Source organism: Phascolarctos cinereus, unplaced genomic scaffold, assembly GCF_003287225.1.
Source record: "Phascolarctos cinereus isolate Bilbo 61053 unplaced genomic scaffold, phaCin_HiC Scaffold_726;HRSCAF=1367, whole genome shotgun sequence".
NCBI classification, from domain to species: Eukaryota; Metazoa; Chordata; class Mammalia; order Diprotodontia; family Phascolarctidae; genus Phascolarctos; species Phascolarctos cinereus.
Window position 1 is genome coordinate 56,450,025 of NW_027556098.1, and position 15,429 is coordinate 56,465,453.

The 15,429-nt window shown below is 37.4% G+C and overlaps 1 protein-coding gene across 1 annotated transcript in view; it reads left to right on the forward strand.

The window, feature by feature from the left end:
- The window catches only part of DIPK2B (divergent protein kinase domain 2B), a 62,686-nt gene that overhangs the window by 32,809 nt on the left and 14,448 nt on the right, over nucleotides 1-15,429 (forward strand). The window contains exon 3 of the mRNA XM_020996041.2: nucleotides 9,042-9,215. Coding sequence (XP_020851700.1) covers nucleotides 9,042-9,215 — 174 coding nt within the window. The remainder of the gene's footprint in view (nucleotides 1-9,041; nucleotides 9,216-15,429) is intronic.

Sequence of the window (15,429 nt, forward strand, 5' to 3'; positions counted from 1 at the left end):
AGGCCCGGCACTCTGTCCATGGTACCACCTAGCTGCCCAATAGTTTCATACTATCCTTGTCTGTATCTCAAAGGACAGTGTATATTTAGGCCAAGATTTATAGCATATGACTAAAGGTTAAATAAATCCATATTTCAAATTATCTTCTTGATAATTTTGAATTTTTTGACCGATTTGTCAGGTCTTGTTAGATCTTCATTGTTTTTACCTCACAACATGGCTGATGAGTTCATACTAGGAACAGGAAAATTGTCAGCTTGTTTTCTGGTTATTTGCTTGTACTTAAATGATTAGTATTATTTTCATTCTGTTATTTCCTTGCAGGAATATTATAAGCCACTTGTCTATTTTGTGAAGGTGAGTTTAGTTAAAATTAGAGGATAAATCTATAACTTTACTTAATCAGGCACACATCAAATGCAATGCATCTCAGTATATTGAAAGTAGATGAATAAGAGAGGGTCCGGTCAGCTTCTCCACATTATGGAACTCTCAGCCTTCTCTCAGAATCACCTCGCACATTATACTTGGCGTATGACCATTTGACATATAGAGTGAGGGCTGCAGTGTCAAACCATGTATTAAATATAATAAAGCTTAATTATTTTCATTTTTAAAGATTAAATATAATTAGAAGTCCTCATATTTTGTTCTTGAGCATTAATGGATCATCTTATTTATCCCACTCTGGCAACCCCTGTGTCACAGAGAATTATAGAAATCTAGAGCTGGAATGCATCTCCAAGGCCATTTCCTTGGGGTTACAAAAGTCTAACCCTCTCCTTTTACGTACGAGGAAAGTGAGCTAGTAAATGAACACCCTTGCAAAAGGAGAAATATTCAAGAGAAAGGAACGATGAGGCAATAACAACAATTTGCTCCCCAGAAGTGAAAATGTAACAAGAACCTCCAGAATGGTTGAGAAATCTAGCGGAATAATTGAAGAATGATACAAAAGGGGGGAGCTAGGTAGCACCATAGTGCATAGAGCAGCAGCCTTGGAATCAGGAAGACTCATCTTCATGAGTTCAAATCCAGTCTCAGACACTTACTAGCTCTGTGGCCCTGGGCAAGTCACTTAACCCTGTTTGCCTCAGTTTCCTCATCTGTAAAATGCACTGGAGAAGGAAATGGTGAACCATTCTAGTATCTTTGCCAAGAAAATCCTAAATGGAGTCATGAAGGTTCAAGTATGACTGAATGAAAACAAATGAAAAGGGAAGAGAGGTAATGTCACATAGTGGATAGAGAGCCAGCCTTGGAGTCGGGAAGACTTAGGTTTTAGTCTAGTCTCTGACATATACTGGCTGTGTCACCCTGGGCAAATCCCTTGACCTCTCAGTACTTCTAGGCCAATGGTTTCCAAAATGGGACCCAGAGCCTCCTGGGGGTAGAGGTGGGGTCTGTGAAACAGTAGCAGCTCCCTTGGGGTGAGGGTTGGGGTCTGTGAAATGGTAGTAAGGGGACCCATACCTTGGCCCCAATGGGTGTGCGATCAACCAATTAGAGAGTAGAAAGACGTGTCAAAATCTACCCTCTCCTAGCCAATTCTGGGCTTGTCTCCAACAGAATTGCACTACCCAGGCACACACAGCAGCTATATGAGCAAAATTCCCTGTATGCCCTTTCCCTAACTCCATTCAATATCCCCCAGATCACCCTTTGGATTCCCTGCACCTGCATTCTACTCTCTGGAATAGTGACTGGTGAGCTGATCCCCTACTACAACACTTTCCACTTTTTGGCTGGAAGAAATTGAGTTACATTTACATTATCTTTCCCACCTAATCCCATACCTTTTCGAACTTCTCTCTCCCTTTTTTTTTAGGCAGTTGGGATTAAGTGACTTGCCCAAGGTCACACAGCTAGTAAGTGTCTGAGGCTGGATTTGAACTCTCCTTCTAATTTCTCTACTGTCCTAGTCTCCCAAATTCTTATCCTCCTGATTGTCCTTGACTTCTCAGTCAATAGAAACCACTCTCTCCAAGTAACCAATGATATTTTAATTGACAAGTCTAATGACCTTTTTTCAATCTTAGTCCTTCTGGACCTCCCTGCATATTGGATACTGCTCATAATCTTCTCCTCCTAGATACTTATTCTTTCTCCTCTCTGGATTGTCCTGACATTCAGTCGGTTCTGTTACCTGTTTAACCATTCCTTCTGAGTCTGTTTTGCTAGATCACCATAGATACCCCACCTTCAAACTTCAGTATTCCCCAAAGCACTGTTAAGCGCACTCTGTATTCTCCATGTCCCCTGATTCATTTGGTGACTATTTCAGCTCCCGAGGGTTCAATGATCCTTTCTGTGCAGCTAACTCACAGCTATTTACTCAACTCTCATCTGTCTCCTGAATCTAGTCCTACTTCACAGGTTGACTATGACACATTTCAGATTTGATGTTCCACAAGCATCTGAAAGTCAACATGTCTGACAGTGAACTTGTTACCTCTTCCCCATGCACACCTGTCTTCCAAACTGTTCTCTTTCTGTCAAAGGTACCACCATCCACCCAGTCACCCAGATTTGGAAACTTGGAATGATCTTTGACTTCTTACTTTCCCTTACCCATATATCTAAGTAGTTACCAAATTGTGTCATTCCTGGCTCCACAAGAATGATCATATTTGTCTCTTTCTCTCTACTCAAATAGATGACACCCTGCTTCAGGCTCTTAGTACCTTTCACTTAGACTATTGCACTAGTGTCTTTATTTTGCTAGCCAAATCAAGTCTCCTTCTCCTTTGATCCATCTTAAACATAAGCTGCCAAAGTGATTTTCCTAAAGAGAAAGTAGCACGTCTAACCACGTTACCACTCTACTTAGCAAATTCCAGCAGTTCCCAGTCAGCCTGAGGAGTAGGATATTAGGATATCTGGGATATTATTTTATCTGTAGGTCGCCTTTTAAAATGTTCTGTTTTGGTATAATTTTTATAGTGTGATGTATAAAAAGTCTGAGAGACATAATTTCTGAGTAATTAATCACTTTCTTAATGATGGTCGGCAAATAATTAATAAAAGGAGGGTCATTTGGTCATCTCTTGTAAACTGACAAAATATAACAGACCTCTCAATGCTTTTATGCCCCTGGAAAAGTGGGTGTTCCCAACAAGCTGCAATCATACCTGATTGGTTAATAATTAATGAGAGAATAAATATTATAATGAAAGGTGGGTTTATTTTAATGATGGGCTGGGGAACATAACTCTGATCACTCAGTCCCTGACACAGAGATTTATCTCTTCCCAGACTACCCCAGTCTAGGGAAATATAGACAAAAGAGGGAATCCACTTCCGCTCAGACCTGTCTAAGACACAACAGGCCAGAATTCAGCAATTCACCTAGACTTAGAATTTCTGTACTTTTGATCAGATCTATGTTTTCTCAGTTGAGTAAGTTTCACCCAAGATTTCATCCCATTATCAGTCCTGTACTTCAAAGGCTAGCTGAATAATCTATAAGGACTCATTTCTGAATGAGGAAATAAAAAGGGAAAAAACCTCAGTCTTAATTCAATAATTGATTATTAATATAAGTTAGAAATAATCATTTCTCTCACTAGCATATATATTAATGTACATACATAATATATAATATAGCATACATAATACACAATGATTTGGAAGCTATTGCTTTAGGCAACACTCTAAGACTATAAATTTCAGAAAAGGTGCTAACCTGCATTGGTAGAGGGAGTTTCCTCATCTGGGAATCCCTTATACCAATAAAATCACAAATCCAATCCCTATTCTTATTCGAACATGCCTATGTATGCGTATGTTATGTCCTTCAGCTATTAGAATTATTTGTATAAGAGGTGAGATTGGTTTGACTTTTGTCTTTATATCCATAATATCTGACACATATTTAGCACTTAATAAATAGTTGTTGATTTATTGATTTTTGACAAGAGAAAATGTCTATAGGCTGTAGGGGAAGATTAGAAAGAAATATACCAGAGAAACAAAGGAAAGAGAAGGAAAAAGAAGTGACAGTATTTCTTGGAGTCAGACTGTGTCCGATTAAGGTCACACAAAAAGGTGGGAATCATTCTTTTACCAGAGTTTAGCAAAGGAAGCATTAAAAAAAATTTACATCAGCAAAAGCAGAATTTTGGGTCTGAACTAGACAGAGGGGAATGGGGCATGTGGGTGTGCATGTGGAGATGGGGATCAGATTGTTCCAAGCAAAACAAGCTGTGAACATCTTTTGCTTATTTTTTTTAAAGGTTCAACCTATGATAAACTTAATGGTTTCAGTAGTTGAAATTTGCTATGGGACCTTCATTATGCATTTGAAGAACATGTTAGATACTGCTGTGAGGCATTGAATCTAGTGTATGAGGGAAGATTCAACGTGCAAATTCTTTGAAGTTATTCTTTATTTCTTAAAGCTCTTTAAAGCATTCAATGGATTACCAAACCATTGCATATACACAGAGAGATGAGTGAGTTAATATCTGAAGGAGCACAAGCCATGGACTTGCAATGGATCAAAAGTTCAATTCTACTATTGTTGCTCAGTCATTTTTCAGTCATGTCAGACTCGGACTCTTCATGACCCTACACATTCTCTGCATAGCATCTACCCAGCACTCTAGAAATCTTCCTTTGTTCCTTTGTGGTTGCTGTTGTTTAGTTGTTTTCAGTTGTTTCTGACCCTTCATGACCCCTTTTGGGGTTTTCTTGGCAAAAATACTGGAGTGGTTTGGCATCTCCTTCTCCAGCCCATTTTACAGATGAGGAAACTGTGACACACAGAGTTAAGTGACTTGCCTACAGTCACACAGCTAGTAAGTGTGTGAGGCCAGATTTGAACTGAGGAAGATGTCTTCCAGACCCCAGGCCCAATACTCTATCCACTGCACCACCTAGCTGCCCTCATTCTGCTATATTATTGATAAATCATCATGCTGCTTACAGAAGTTTAATATACTTTCATGCCATATTACCACAAGTGCAAATTACATTTATAAACTTAAAGTTTAGTAGACAAGATTTAGGATAATGGAAAACCATAAAGACAACATGTAATGAATTGAAACCTGCCATCAGAGTCAGTAAGACTCGGTTTAAGCCCTGCCGTTGGCAAATCATTTAACCTCTCAATGCCTATAGGCAACTCTCAAACTATACATTATGGAGCAATGGCCAATCTGCACGGGGAGGATTGGGGAATGCTCCTCATTGGGGGTTCCCTATGGTAGTAAGATCACACCAAAAAAAATGTTTTAAATAGGATTTGAAGGGAAAAGGAAAAGGAACAAGTATTTTATAGCACCTAATATGTACCAGGGACTTGCTAAGTGTTTTACAAATATAATTTGTAACTATGGATCTCATTTGATCCTTACAACAATGCTGTAAGGTGAGTATTGTTATTATCCACATCTTACAGTTGAGGAAACTGAGGCAAACAAAGGTTAAGTGACTTTCCCAGGGTCACACAGCTGGTAAGTGTCCAAGGCTGGATTTGAACTCAGGTCTTCCTGACTCCAAGCTCTATCCATAGCCTTATCTGTCTCAAAAACTAAACAAACATAATAATTATAACCTCAAATGTTATTGGCTAAATTTACCCATAAAACAGATGAGTTGCAAAGTGGATTGGAAACAAAAAGTAGGTTCTTTGAAAGACTTTAAAAAAATTGATAGGGGGCAGCTAGGTGGGCACAGTGGATACAGAACCAGCCCTGGATTCAGGAGGACCCAAGTTCAAGTCTGGCCTCAGACACATACCACTCTCTAGCTGAGTGATTCTGGGCAACTCACTTAACCTCAATTGCCTCATCAAAAAACAAAAACAAAAACTGATACTAGCCAACATGATTCAAAGAGAGAAATCGGTTAAAAGATGAAATCATAACAAATCCAGAAGAAATTAAAAAATAGTTATCAGCATCTGCTATGCCAAGGAAATACCAACAAACCTAAAATTTTAAAAGAAATATAGAAAAATATACACAAAAAATAGAACATAGGAAATGGACCTATAGTTTCATTAGTATAGGAAACCATCCAGGTGAGAAAACCTTCCCTTAATATTTTCTCTGCAATGGAGCTGTCTAGAGGAAAAATGTCAAACACATAATCTGTGGACCTGCATCACTCCCTGGGGCAGTGAGAACCAGGTTACAGTGCAATTGGGAAATGTTTAACAAAATAAATAAAAGACAATACAACATAGGTAATGGCAATTTGTGGTTTTCTAAGTCAATATGTAGCCCCAGGGATCCTTTACTTTTTGAGTTTGATACCATGGCCAAGAGCACAGAAATTCAGCAATTTGCCTAGGGTCATATAGACAGTAAGTGTTAGGTGTGGGTACAGAGCTCAGATCTTCCTTGTTCTGAGACTAACCACAAGGCAATCCAGCCACTCAAGAGAATTTAGTTATATAAAGAACAATCCATATCTATTGGGGGTGTTTTACAGCTATGGTATTGATCTGCAAATTAAAATGTTTAGAATATCCTAAAAAATAATCAGCAAAAAAATTTGGAAAAATGGCTAGTTCCAATAAAGTTGTAGGCTACAAAATAAAATCAGAAAAATTAACCAGAATTTTTGTAGTGTGTGTATATATATATGCAGACACACATACACATGGATATACACATACATCGATACAGATATATATATATAAACACACACATAAACATATGTGTGTATCAATTAGGTGGTGCAGTGGATAAAGTGAGTGCCAGGCCTAGAGTCTGAAAGATAAGTATTCCTGAGTTCAAATCTGGCTTCAGACACTTACTAATTGTGTGATCTTGGGCAAGTTACTTAACCCTGTTAGTCTCAGTTTCCTCATCTGTAAAATGAGCTGGAGAAAGAAATGGCAGGGGCAGCTATGTGGCGCAGTGGATAGAGCACCAGCCCTGGATTCAGGAGTACCTAAGTTCAAATCTGGCCTCAGATACACAACACTTACTAGCTGTGTGACCCTGGGCAAGTCATTTAACCCCCATTGCCCAACCAAAAAAAAAAAGAAAGAAAGAAAGAAATGGCAAATCACTCCAGTTTCTCCGCCAAGAAAACCCTAAATGGGGTCATGAAGAGTTGGACATGACTGAAATGACTAACTTACCACATACATACATACATACATACATACATACATACATACATACATGTATACGCACACATATATACACATACACACATGTACATACATACATATATATGCATACACATGTGAGCAATAATAGAAAAGAAGGATTCAAAATAACTACAAAATGCATAAAATATTTGGAAGTCATTCTACCAAAGCACATTCAATATTTTTATAAATAAAATAACAGTTCTTAAAGAAGTAAGAAACAATTCAAATAGCTGAAGTAGATTCAGTAGACATGACTGGCCAATATAAACAAAATTATGTATAGATGTTATACTAAACAAAGCTAGACAAAATAATAACAAAATTGATTTGGAGGAACAAAGTGTCTAGAAAATCATGGGAAACAATGAAAAAAGTAGGGATAAAATAGGGATAACACTTCCAGAACTCAAACTATATTGATTGATATTTTTATCAATCATCAAAACCATTTGGACTTTGTTGAAAACATAGAAAAGTAAATCAATGGAAAAGATTAGGCAAGAATTAGAAATAAATTGGTTTAATAGCTCAGTATTCAAGAAACCTGAAAGCATAAATTATCTAGGGAAAAACTACCCATCTAACAAGAACTACTTAGAAAATTGGAAAGCAGTCTGGTAGAAATAAAGTTTAGACTACATCTTACATCATATTCTATAGTAAGATCATACCATTAACATATTAGAAAAAAAGTGATCATATACTTCTCACAGCTCTTAGGTAATAGGTGAATTCTTAATCAAGGGACGGTGGCAATTATAAAAAATAAAATAGATAAATTCAATAATGAAATGAAAAAGCTTTTGCATAAACACAATGAATACAACCAGGATAAGAAAGGAAATAGTTCACTGGGGGAGAAATATCTTTGTATCAAATATCCCTGCAAAGAATCTGATGTACAAGATATGTGGACAACCAGCAGAAATTCATAAGACCAAAAGTTATTCCTTAATAAATAAGTGCATGTAAATAATGCATGCAAATAATATGAACAATCAGTTCTTAAAAGAATCACAGACTATTAACAATCATGAAAGAATGCCCCAAATTACTAGTATAAGAGAAACGCAAATTTTTTAAAGCCTGACACTTTACTTCACTTCCAGAAAATTGGCAAAGACAGCAAAATATGGAAATATACAATGTTAAAGGGGTTGGAGAAATATAGGCACACTAATGCATTGTTGGTGGAGCTGTGAACTAATCCAACATTCAAGAAAAACAATTTGGAATCCATGCAAAGAAAGTGAATAAAATGTCCATACGCTTTAGGTACTTACACAATGAGAATATTTGTAGTGGCACTTTTTATAGTAGCAAAGTCCTAGAAACAAAGTACATGCCCCAACAATTGAGGAATGGTTAAACCAATTGTGGTACATGAATGTGCCATGAGAAATGATGAACATGATGAATCCAGAGAAGCATAGAAAGATTTATATGAACTGATATAAAGTGAGGTTAGCAGAACCAGAAAAATAATATATACAAGAAATACAACAATGCAAATGGATAAAAGCATAACACTAAAACAACAAAAACTGATGGTTTTGAAGTTATAATGATCAAGTTTGGCCCCCAAAGAAGAGATATGAGAGACTCTGCCCCCTCCCTATTTCTTTGCAGAGGTGGGCGACCAGGAATACAGAACACTGCATATAATCTTAGGCTTTTTTTATGTATTCATGAATTTTATGAAATTTGTTTTTATTTTTTCTTTTTATTATTTCTTATAAGAGATCACTTTCTTGGACATGGTGGGAAATGTAGGTGATGTAAAACCAAAAGATATTAACGATAATGCCCAAAGAAAGTTGGGTGGTAAGATGGGAGTACCTATAGTCCAGTTGTAGTGGTCTCAGCTCCATCCATAGTCATATAACTAAGCCCTCACAATCACCTACATGGATGTTTCCATTTACAGGGTCTACCTAGTCCAATGCTGCGATGTCCCTCACAGAGGCTCTTAGACCGCATTGTCCGGAGATATGCTGAAGTGACAGATGCTGGCAGTGTCTTCATGGATCACTTCACTGATCGGGACAAATTGCGCCTTCTTTATACCCTTTCCATCAATGCCCATCCCATCTTGTTACAGGTAAGTTTCTCTGCAGCTACAATGCCCAAAATGCTTATGTTTTATTGTGTAAAGAATTGAAACGCAACTAATATTAAATCTAGGCAATCGACAAAATGATAAAGCAAGTCTTGATTCTGTAGTGTTTGAAAATTTCCAAGATACTGTATAAGTGCTCATGATAAAAATTAACAATTGGCATATCACTGACTAGATCTCCTTGTTGCACAAATCAAGACATCTTGAACGTTCTTAACAAATGCCTGGAAGAAAACCTTTGCAAGCTATATTTTTCTTTGCCATCTCAAATGCTTTTCCTTTTTCCTTCTTCCTTCTTTACTACCTTCTTTCTTCCTTTCCTTCCTTCCTTTTTTCTTCACTGCCTTTCTTCCTTGCTTCTTTCTTTCTTTCTTTCTCTCTCTCTTTCTTTCTCTCTTTCTTTCTCTCTTTCTCTCTTTCTTTCTTTCTCTCTTTCTTTCTCTCTCTCTTTCTTTCTTTCTTTCTTTCTTTCTTTCTTTCTTTCTTTCTTTCTTTCTTTCTTTCTTTCTTTCTTTCTTTCTTTCTTTCCTTCTTTCTTTCTTTCCTTCCTTCTTTCTTTCTTTCCAACAAGCAAAGGCAACTAGGTGGCACCATAGATATAGTGCCAGATCTAGAATCAGGAAGACTCATCTTCCTGAGTTCAAGTCTGGCCTCAGACACTAACTAGCTGTGTGACTCTAGGCAACTCACTTCACCCTGTTTGCCTCAGTTTCCTTATCTGTAAAATGAGCTGGAGAAGGAAATGACAAACCACTCCAGTATCTTTGTCAAGACAACCCCCAATGAATAGAACTCCAACCTTGGAGTCAGGAGGACCTGAGTTCAAATCCTATACTTGACATGTACTAGCTGTGTGACCCTGGGCAAGTCACTTAACCCCAATTGCCTCACCAAAAAGCAAAAAAACAAAAAACATAAAAAAGACAACCAGACAACCCCAAATGACATCACAAAGAGTCAGATATGACTGAAATGACTGAATAATAATAATCAACAAATATACCAGGATCTTGTATTCTCCATATTTTTTCAGTAGTTTGTAAACTCAAAGAGAAGAGGCAGTATGGTACAGTGGAAAGAATTCTGGGTTTAAAGTCAAAGTATTTGGGTTTAAATCTCAGCTCTGCCACTTACTTCCTGTGTGACCTTGGACAAATCACTTTGATTCTCTGGTCCTGTGTTGCTCATCTATAAAATGAGGTGGTTGGAATAGATGGCTGTAACAGTCTCTATCAGCTCTAAATCTATAACCCTTTATGGCCTGCCATAGGAAGACTGCCCTTTTGCTTCTCAGACTTCTATCGTGGATGATGGCCCTCAACGTAGTGAAGTCTTGGTACATTTGGCAAAATATTCATTTCTATACTGTAGAGCCAAATATGACAATGTAGGTGGTATAAAAACCAGTGGAGTCCGTGGCTATACAGGAAGAGATTGCATCTTGTTTTAAGCCAAAATTTTCAACTTAAACTTTAGGTAAATGATTTTTTTAAAAAAATGGTCTGTGAAAGGCAACCCTTAAGTCACCTGACTCCAGAAAGTATGAGGCTGGAAACATTTACTGCTGGTCTTGCCAGAATGCATATTCAGAGTCAACTCTGTAGGACAAGTTTGGAGGCCCAGAAATAACAACACAAAAATCCCTTTTCACTGCCCTTCAAAGATATTTTAAGGTTACCAATTTAAACACATATGCCCCAAAGAGCAACCTATATTAGAAGTCCCACACCTATACTACACACTTTATCTATACTTTGCTTCAGATCATCATACCCCACTCTACCTCTGTCTATTTCTCATTTCATTCTTGGTTGACCCTAACAAATCATCATTCCTGTCACTATGATGTGAATATGAAATAGAGGAATAACTTTTAAAGATCCCGAAAAAGCTACCTTGTTACTTGAGAACTACAGTGAAACAAGAGCTGGGAACCATAAACTGTTAGAACTAGAAGGACCCCGTAGTCCATCCTCCTCATCTGAAACACACAGAAATCGATGCCCAGAGAGGGAGAGGGACTTAATAAAGGTCACACAGCAAGTTTATTGTAGATCTGAACCATTGTAGATTTGTCCATTACACAGGACTCCTCAGGCTAGAGATTATTTTCCTTCCTCTATAACGGTGCCAATCAATGTTTTCAGTTGTTCAGTCACTTTCCGTCATGTCTGCCTCTTCATGATCCCATTTGGGTTTGTTTTGTTGTTCTTGTTGTTGTTGTTTTGGCAAAGATACTGGATAGATTTTCCATTTCCTTTTCTAGCTCATTTTGCAAATGAGGCAACCGAAGCAACCAGGGTTAAGTGACTTGTCCAGAGTCCTACAGCTAGTAAACGTGTGAGGCCAGATTTGAACTTAGGTGTTCCTGGCTCCAGGCCTAGTGCTGTATCCATTGAGTCACTTAGCTGCCCATATTATGGATTTCTAAACTGCTTATGCCATTCTATTTGGCCACAAGGGAAATATTTGAAGCAAGCCAATTTTTTTCTGTTTTTATCATTCCCGTTTTTCACCCCCCTAACCCCAACCCTCCATCCCTTGCCTTTCCCCTCACTCTGTTTTTGTTTATGTTAAGCCTTAATCACTGAATAGGTGCTGCCTCAGTCCAACTGAGATCTATTAAAGATCTTAGCTTGAAAAGGCCAAGGTCCCCACTGCATCCTGGGCCATCTCTAGTCGTCCTAATCTGTAACTGGCCACTGGACCCAGATGGCTCCAGGGGAGAGAGTGAGGCTGGTGACTTTGCACAGCCCTCCCTCACTTAAATCCAATTCACTTGCATGTCATGGCTTCACCTCCCTGACACACAGCAGCAGCAGTTTTGACTATGTGTGCTAAGATTTGGCACTTGTGAGCAAGGTATGGGAGTGAGTAGCATGAGTAATATGGCATAAATGCCCCGGGTATGAAAGATACTCTTCCCATCTCCAAGTCTATTTCTCAGTTTCTGGGGACTGATCTTGGAAGAAATACATGACCTTCATGTGTCACTTAGAGAAGACTAGTCCTTACTGAGAGAAACAACCGAAGGTACACCCTGCGAGAAGGGCGTGTTCCACACTATGAACATCTTATGCTCATCTTTTTTATTTATTTATTTTGAGGGATTGGGGTTAAGTGACTTGCCCAGGGTCACACAACTAGTAAGTGTCAAGTGTTTGGTCTGAGGTCGCATTTGAATTCAGGTCTTCCTGACTTCAGGGCCTGTGCTCTGTCCACTGCGCCAACTAGCTGCCCCTTCTTATGCTTACCTTATGAATGAAGTTAGAGTGGGATTGGTCAGAGCTACCTCTAGGACATTAACAAGAGAGTGATTTCACTTCAGTGTCCCAACACTATGGAATCAGGTATGCACAATCACACAGAATTTATTGGTTTTTAATTGAGTGTTAGAGGGGCGGGAGGGCTGTTGCTGTAACAAACTTCTATCAAGTCTCAGTCTAGGAGTCACAGACTATCCTTGGATAAGACCATCTCAACTTTGTTTGGAGAAAGGTTAGAAATAATTTTGAGGGGCAGTTAGGTGGTGCAGTGGATAGAGTACTGGCCCTGGATTCAGGAGGACCTGAGTTCAAATCTGGCCTCAAATGCATAACAATTTACTAGCTGTGTAACCCTGGGCAAGCCACTTAACCCCATTGCCTAGCCAAAAAAAAAAATTGAAACCAACAATTTATGACTCATAACCACATTTATTCAAGGAGTAGAGTAGCCATATTTGTGATCTGACAAGTGGGGAAACTTCCATTCAAAGGAAAGAAGCAGGATCAGGAAAAATGAGTCAGGCAGATCCTATCACTACCTTCAAAGAACTGTCTCTCCGACCTTCCTATCAATCAACATCCACCTGGAACTACTTTAAATATGGCGCACCATTTAGAACTTCCCAGTTGGCAGCCATTGGCATTTTCCCCTTGGATGGTGGAGTGCTGATTTATCAACATAAACACTTTTACCAGGATCAGGCTGAGATAATAAATGATAAGCAAGTCATATTTACAGATCCAAGAGATTATAGCACACATCAACTCTAATGCTTATGATAAGAAAGATACAATTATCTTTACAGTTAACATCAATATCCACAGGTATTGGGATTCATTTAGAGGTAGAACAAAATACTTGACAAACATTATGGTTCAGATTTCCAGGAAATAAATCTACAAATTCATTATGCAAATGAAGTACTCCAGCCTATTTAATGTTTTGACAACTTTCCAAATATTCCTAATTATTGTGAACTACATTGCATCTTTGTATTCTTAAAGTGGCACTCTCTACACCTAGAAGAAAAGGGTATTAGAGGATCTGAATGAATTGCATATCAAACAAATTATTCCATAAATTGCTATGAAGCACCAACTTCCCATCTGGTAGGAAGATAGGAACAGGAAGATAATTCAAATACCTTTAGCTGTTTTGAATAAACAAGCTCATTCCAGAAATATATAATATATATGTATATTATATATGTATATACACACACACACACACACACACATATATATATATATAAATGTGTTTACATATAATTTATGTATGTGGATATATCAATATATTATGTCTATATCTATCTATACATGCCTATATAAATATGCATATACATGCATATGTGCATACATAAACTATATATATATATATATGCACACACACACACACACACACACACACACACACACACACACACACATATATTTTGCAGCTAGGTGTCACAGTGGATAGAGCGCTGGGCCTGGAGTCAGGAAGACCTGAGTTGAAATCTGGTCTCAGACATTTACTAACTGTGTCACTCTGGGCAAGTCGCTTCACCATGTTTGCCTCAGTTTCCTCATCTAAAAATGAGCTGGAGAAGGAAATGACAAACCTCTCTAGTATCTCTGCCAAGAAAATACAAAATGAGGTCATGAAGAGTTGGACATGACTGAAATGACTTAAACAACAAATATATGTGTGTGTGTATATACATATAGACAAATGCATACCCAAACATAATTTTTAAAAACTTCAAGTTGCCATCTAGTCATAGTTAATATGAAGCTTTAAAGATGAAATCCAATTTTCTAATTACCATGTTCAGAAGACAATAGGATAATGTACACATGTGCATACATAGACCATCTTATATATGTCACTGATTAACATGTATACTTGTACAACCTATATCCTTTGAACACAGTTATTAGAAAATTGGGTTTGAACTTTAAAGTTTCGTATTAACTACAAATGAAAGCTGACATGGATTTTGAAAATTTATTTATTATCTGGCTATAAGCCAGTATACAAACTTATGCAAATATCTAAAGGTCTTCAAGTCCTATTCTTCCCTTCCCATCAGATGGGAAGTTGGAGCATCATGGCAGTTTTTATCATAGAGTTTAATACTTATTTCTTCCAGCTCTTCTAATAACCAATGTAGAGTTTTTACTCTTAAATGCCACAATTGCAAAAGTATTGTCAAGCAATTATTATCCAGAACAGATTATAGTTGTTCCCAACAAATCTATAAGAATCCATATAAATACGAACCTAGACTGCCACTTTGAAGGCATGATTCATCTTCCTTTTCCAAATTCACACCGGGATACTAACATCTCTGAAATTGTTTGAAGTTAATTAGGAATCTTGTGAAACCCCTAGACATAAATTTTTTCTTCAAAAACAATCTCTTGTTCCAATCAGTTTCTAACAAGGAGAAGTCTTTGTTTTGAACCTATTTCTTCCTCTGGTCCTTCCATTTAGTTTTCTGAATCTATGATAACTTGCAGATACCTTATAATTTAGGCTAACTCTATTGTGAGTTACTACATTTCTCTTTATCTATAATATTCCACTTTCCTTTTTATTACTCTTAATTTCTTACCCTTAAATTTCTGTTTCCAAAATGTTTTCTATTTTTTAATTGTATCGTTAGTTTTACTTTCCTTTCTTATTGTTTCTGTCTCTTGCAAATGCATACACATTCTGGGTATTGGACTAATTAATTATTTTTTAAGAGCTTTTCTTCATATTTAAAGATTCTAGTGCTCAGGCTGCTCTCCATTTCATTATTTTAAAACCTAATCCTCGGTAAGTGTAATTTGTATATAATTCCTTCAATTTGCTAAAAATTGAATTCAACCAAATCATTTATTTAGGCTCTCTCCCATAAGCCATTGAAACGCCTCCTCACTGTAAAATAAAGAATTGATGTCCC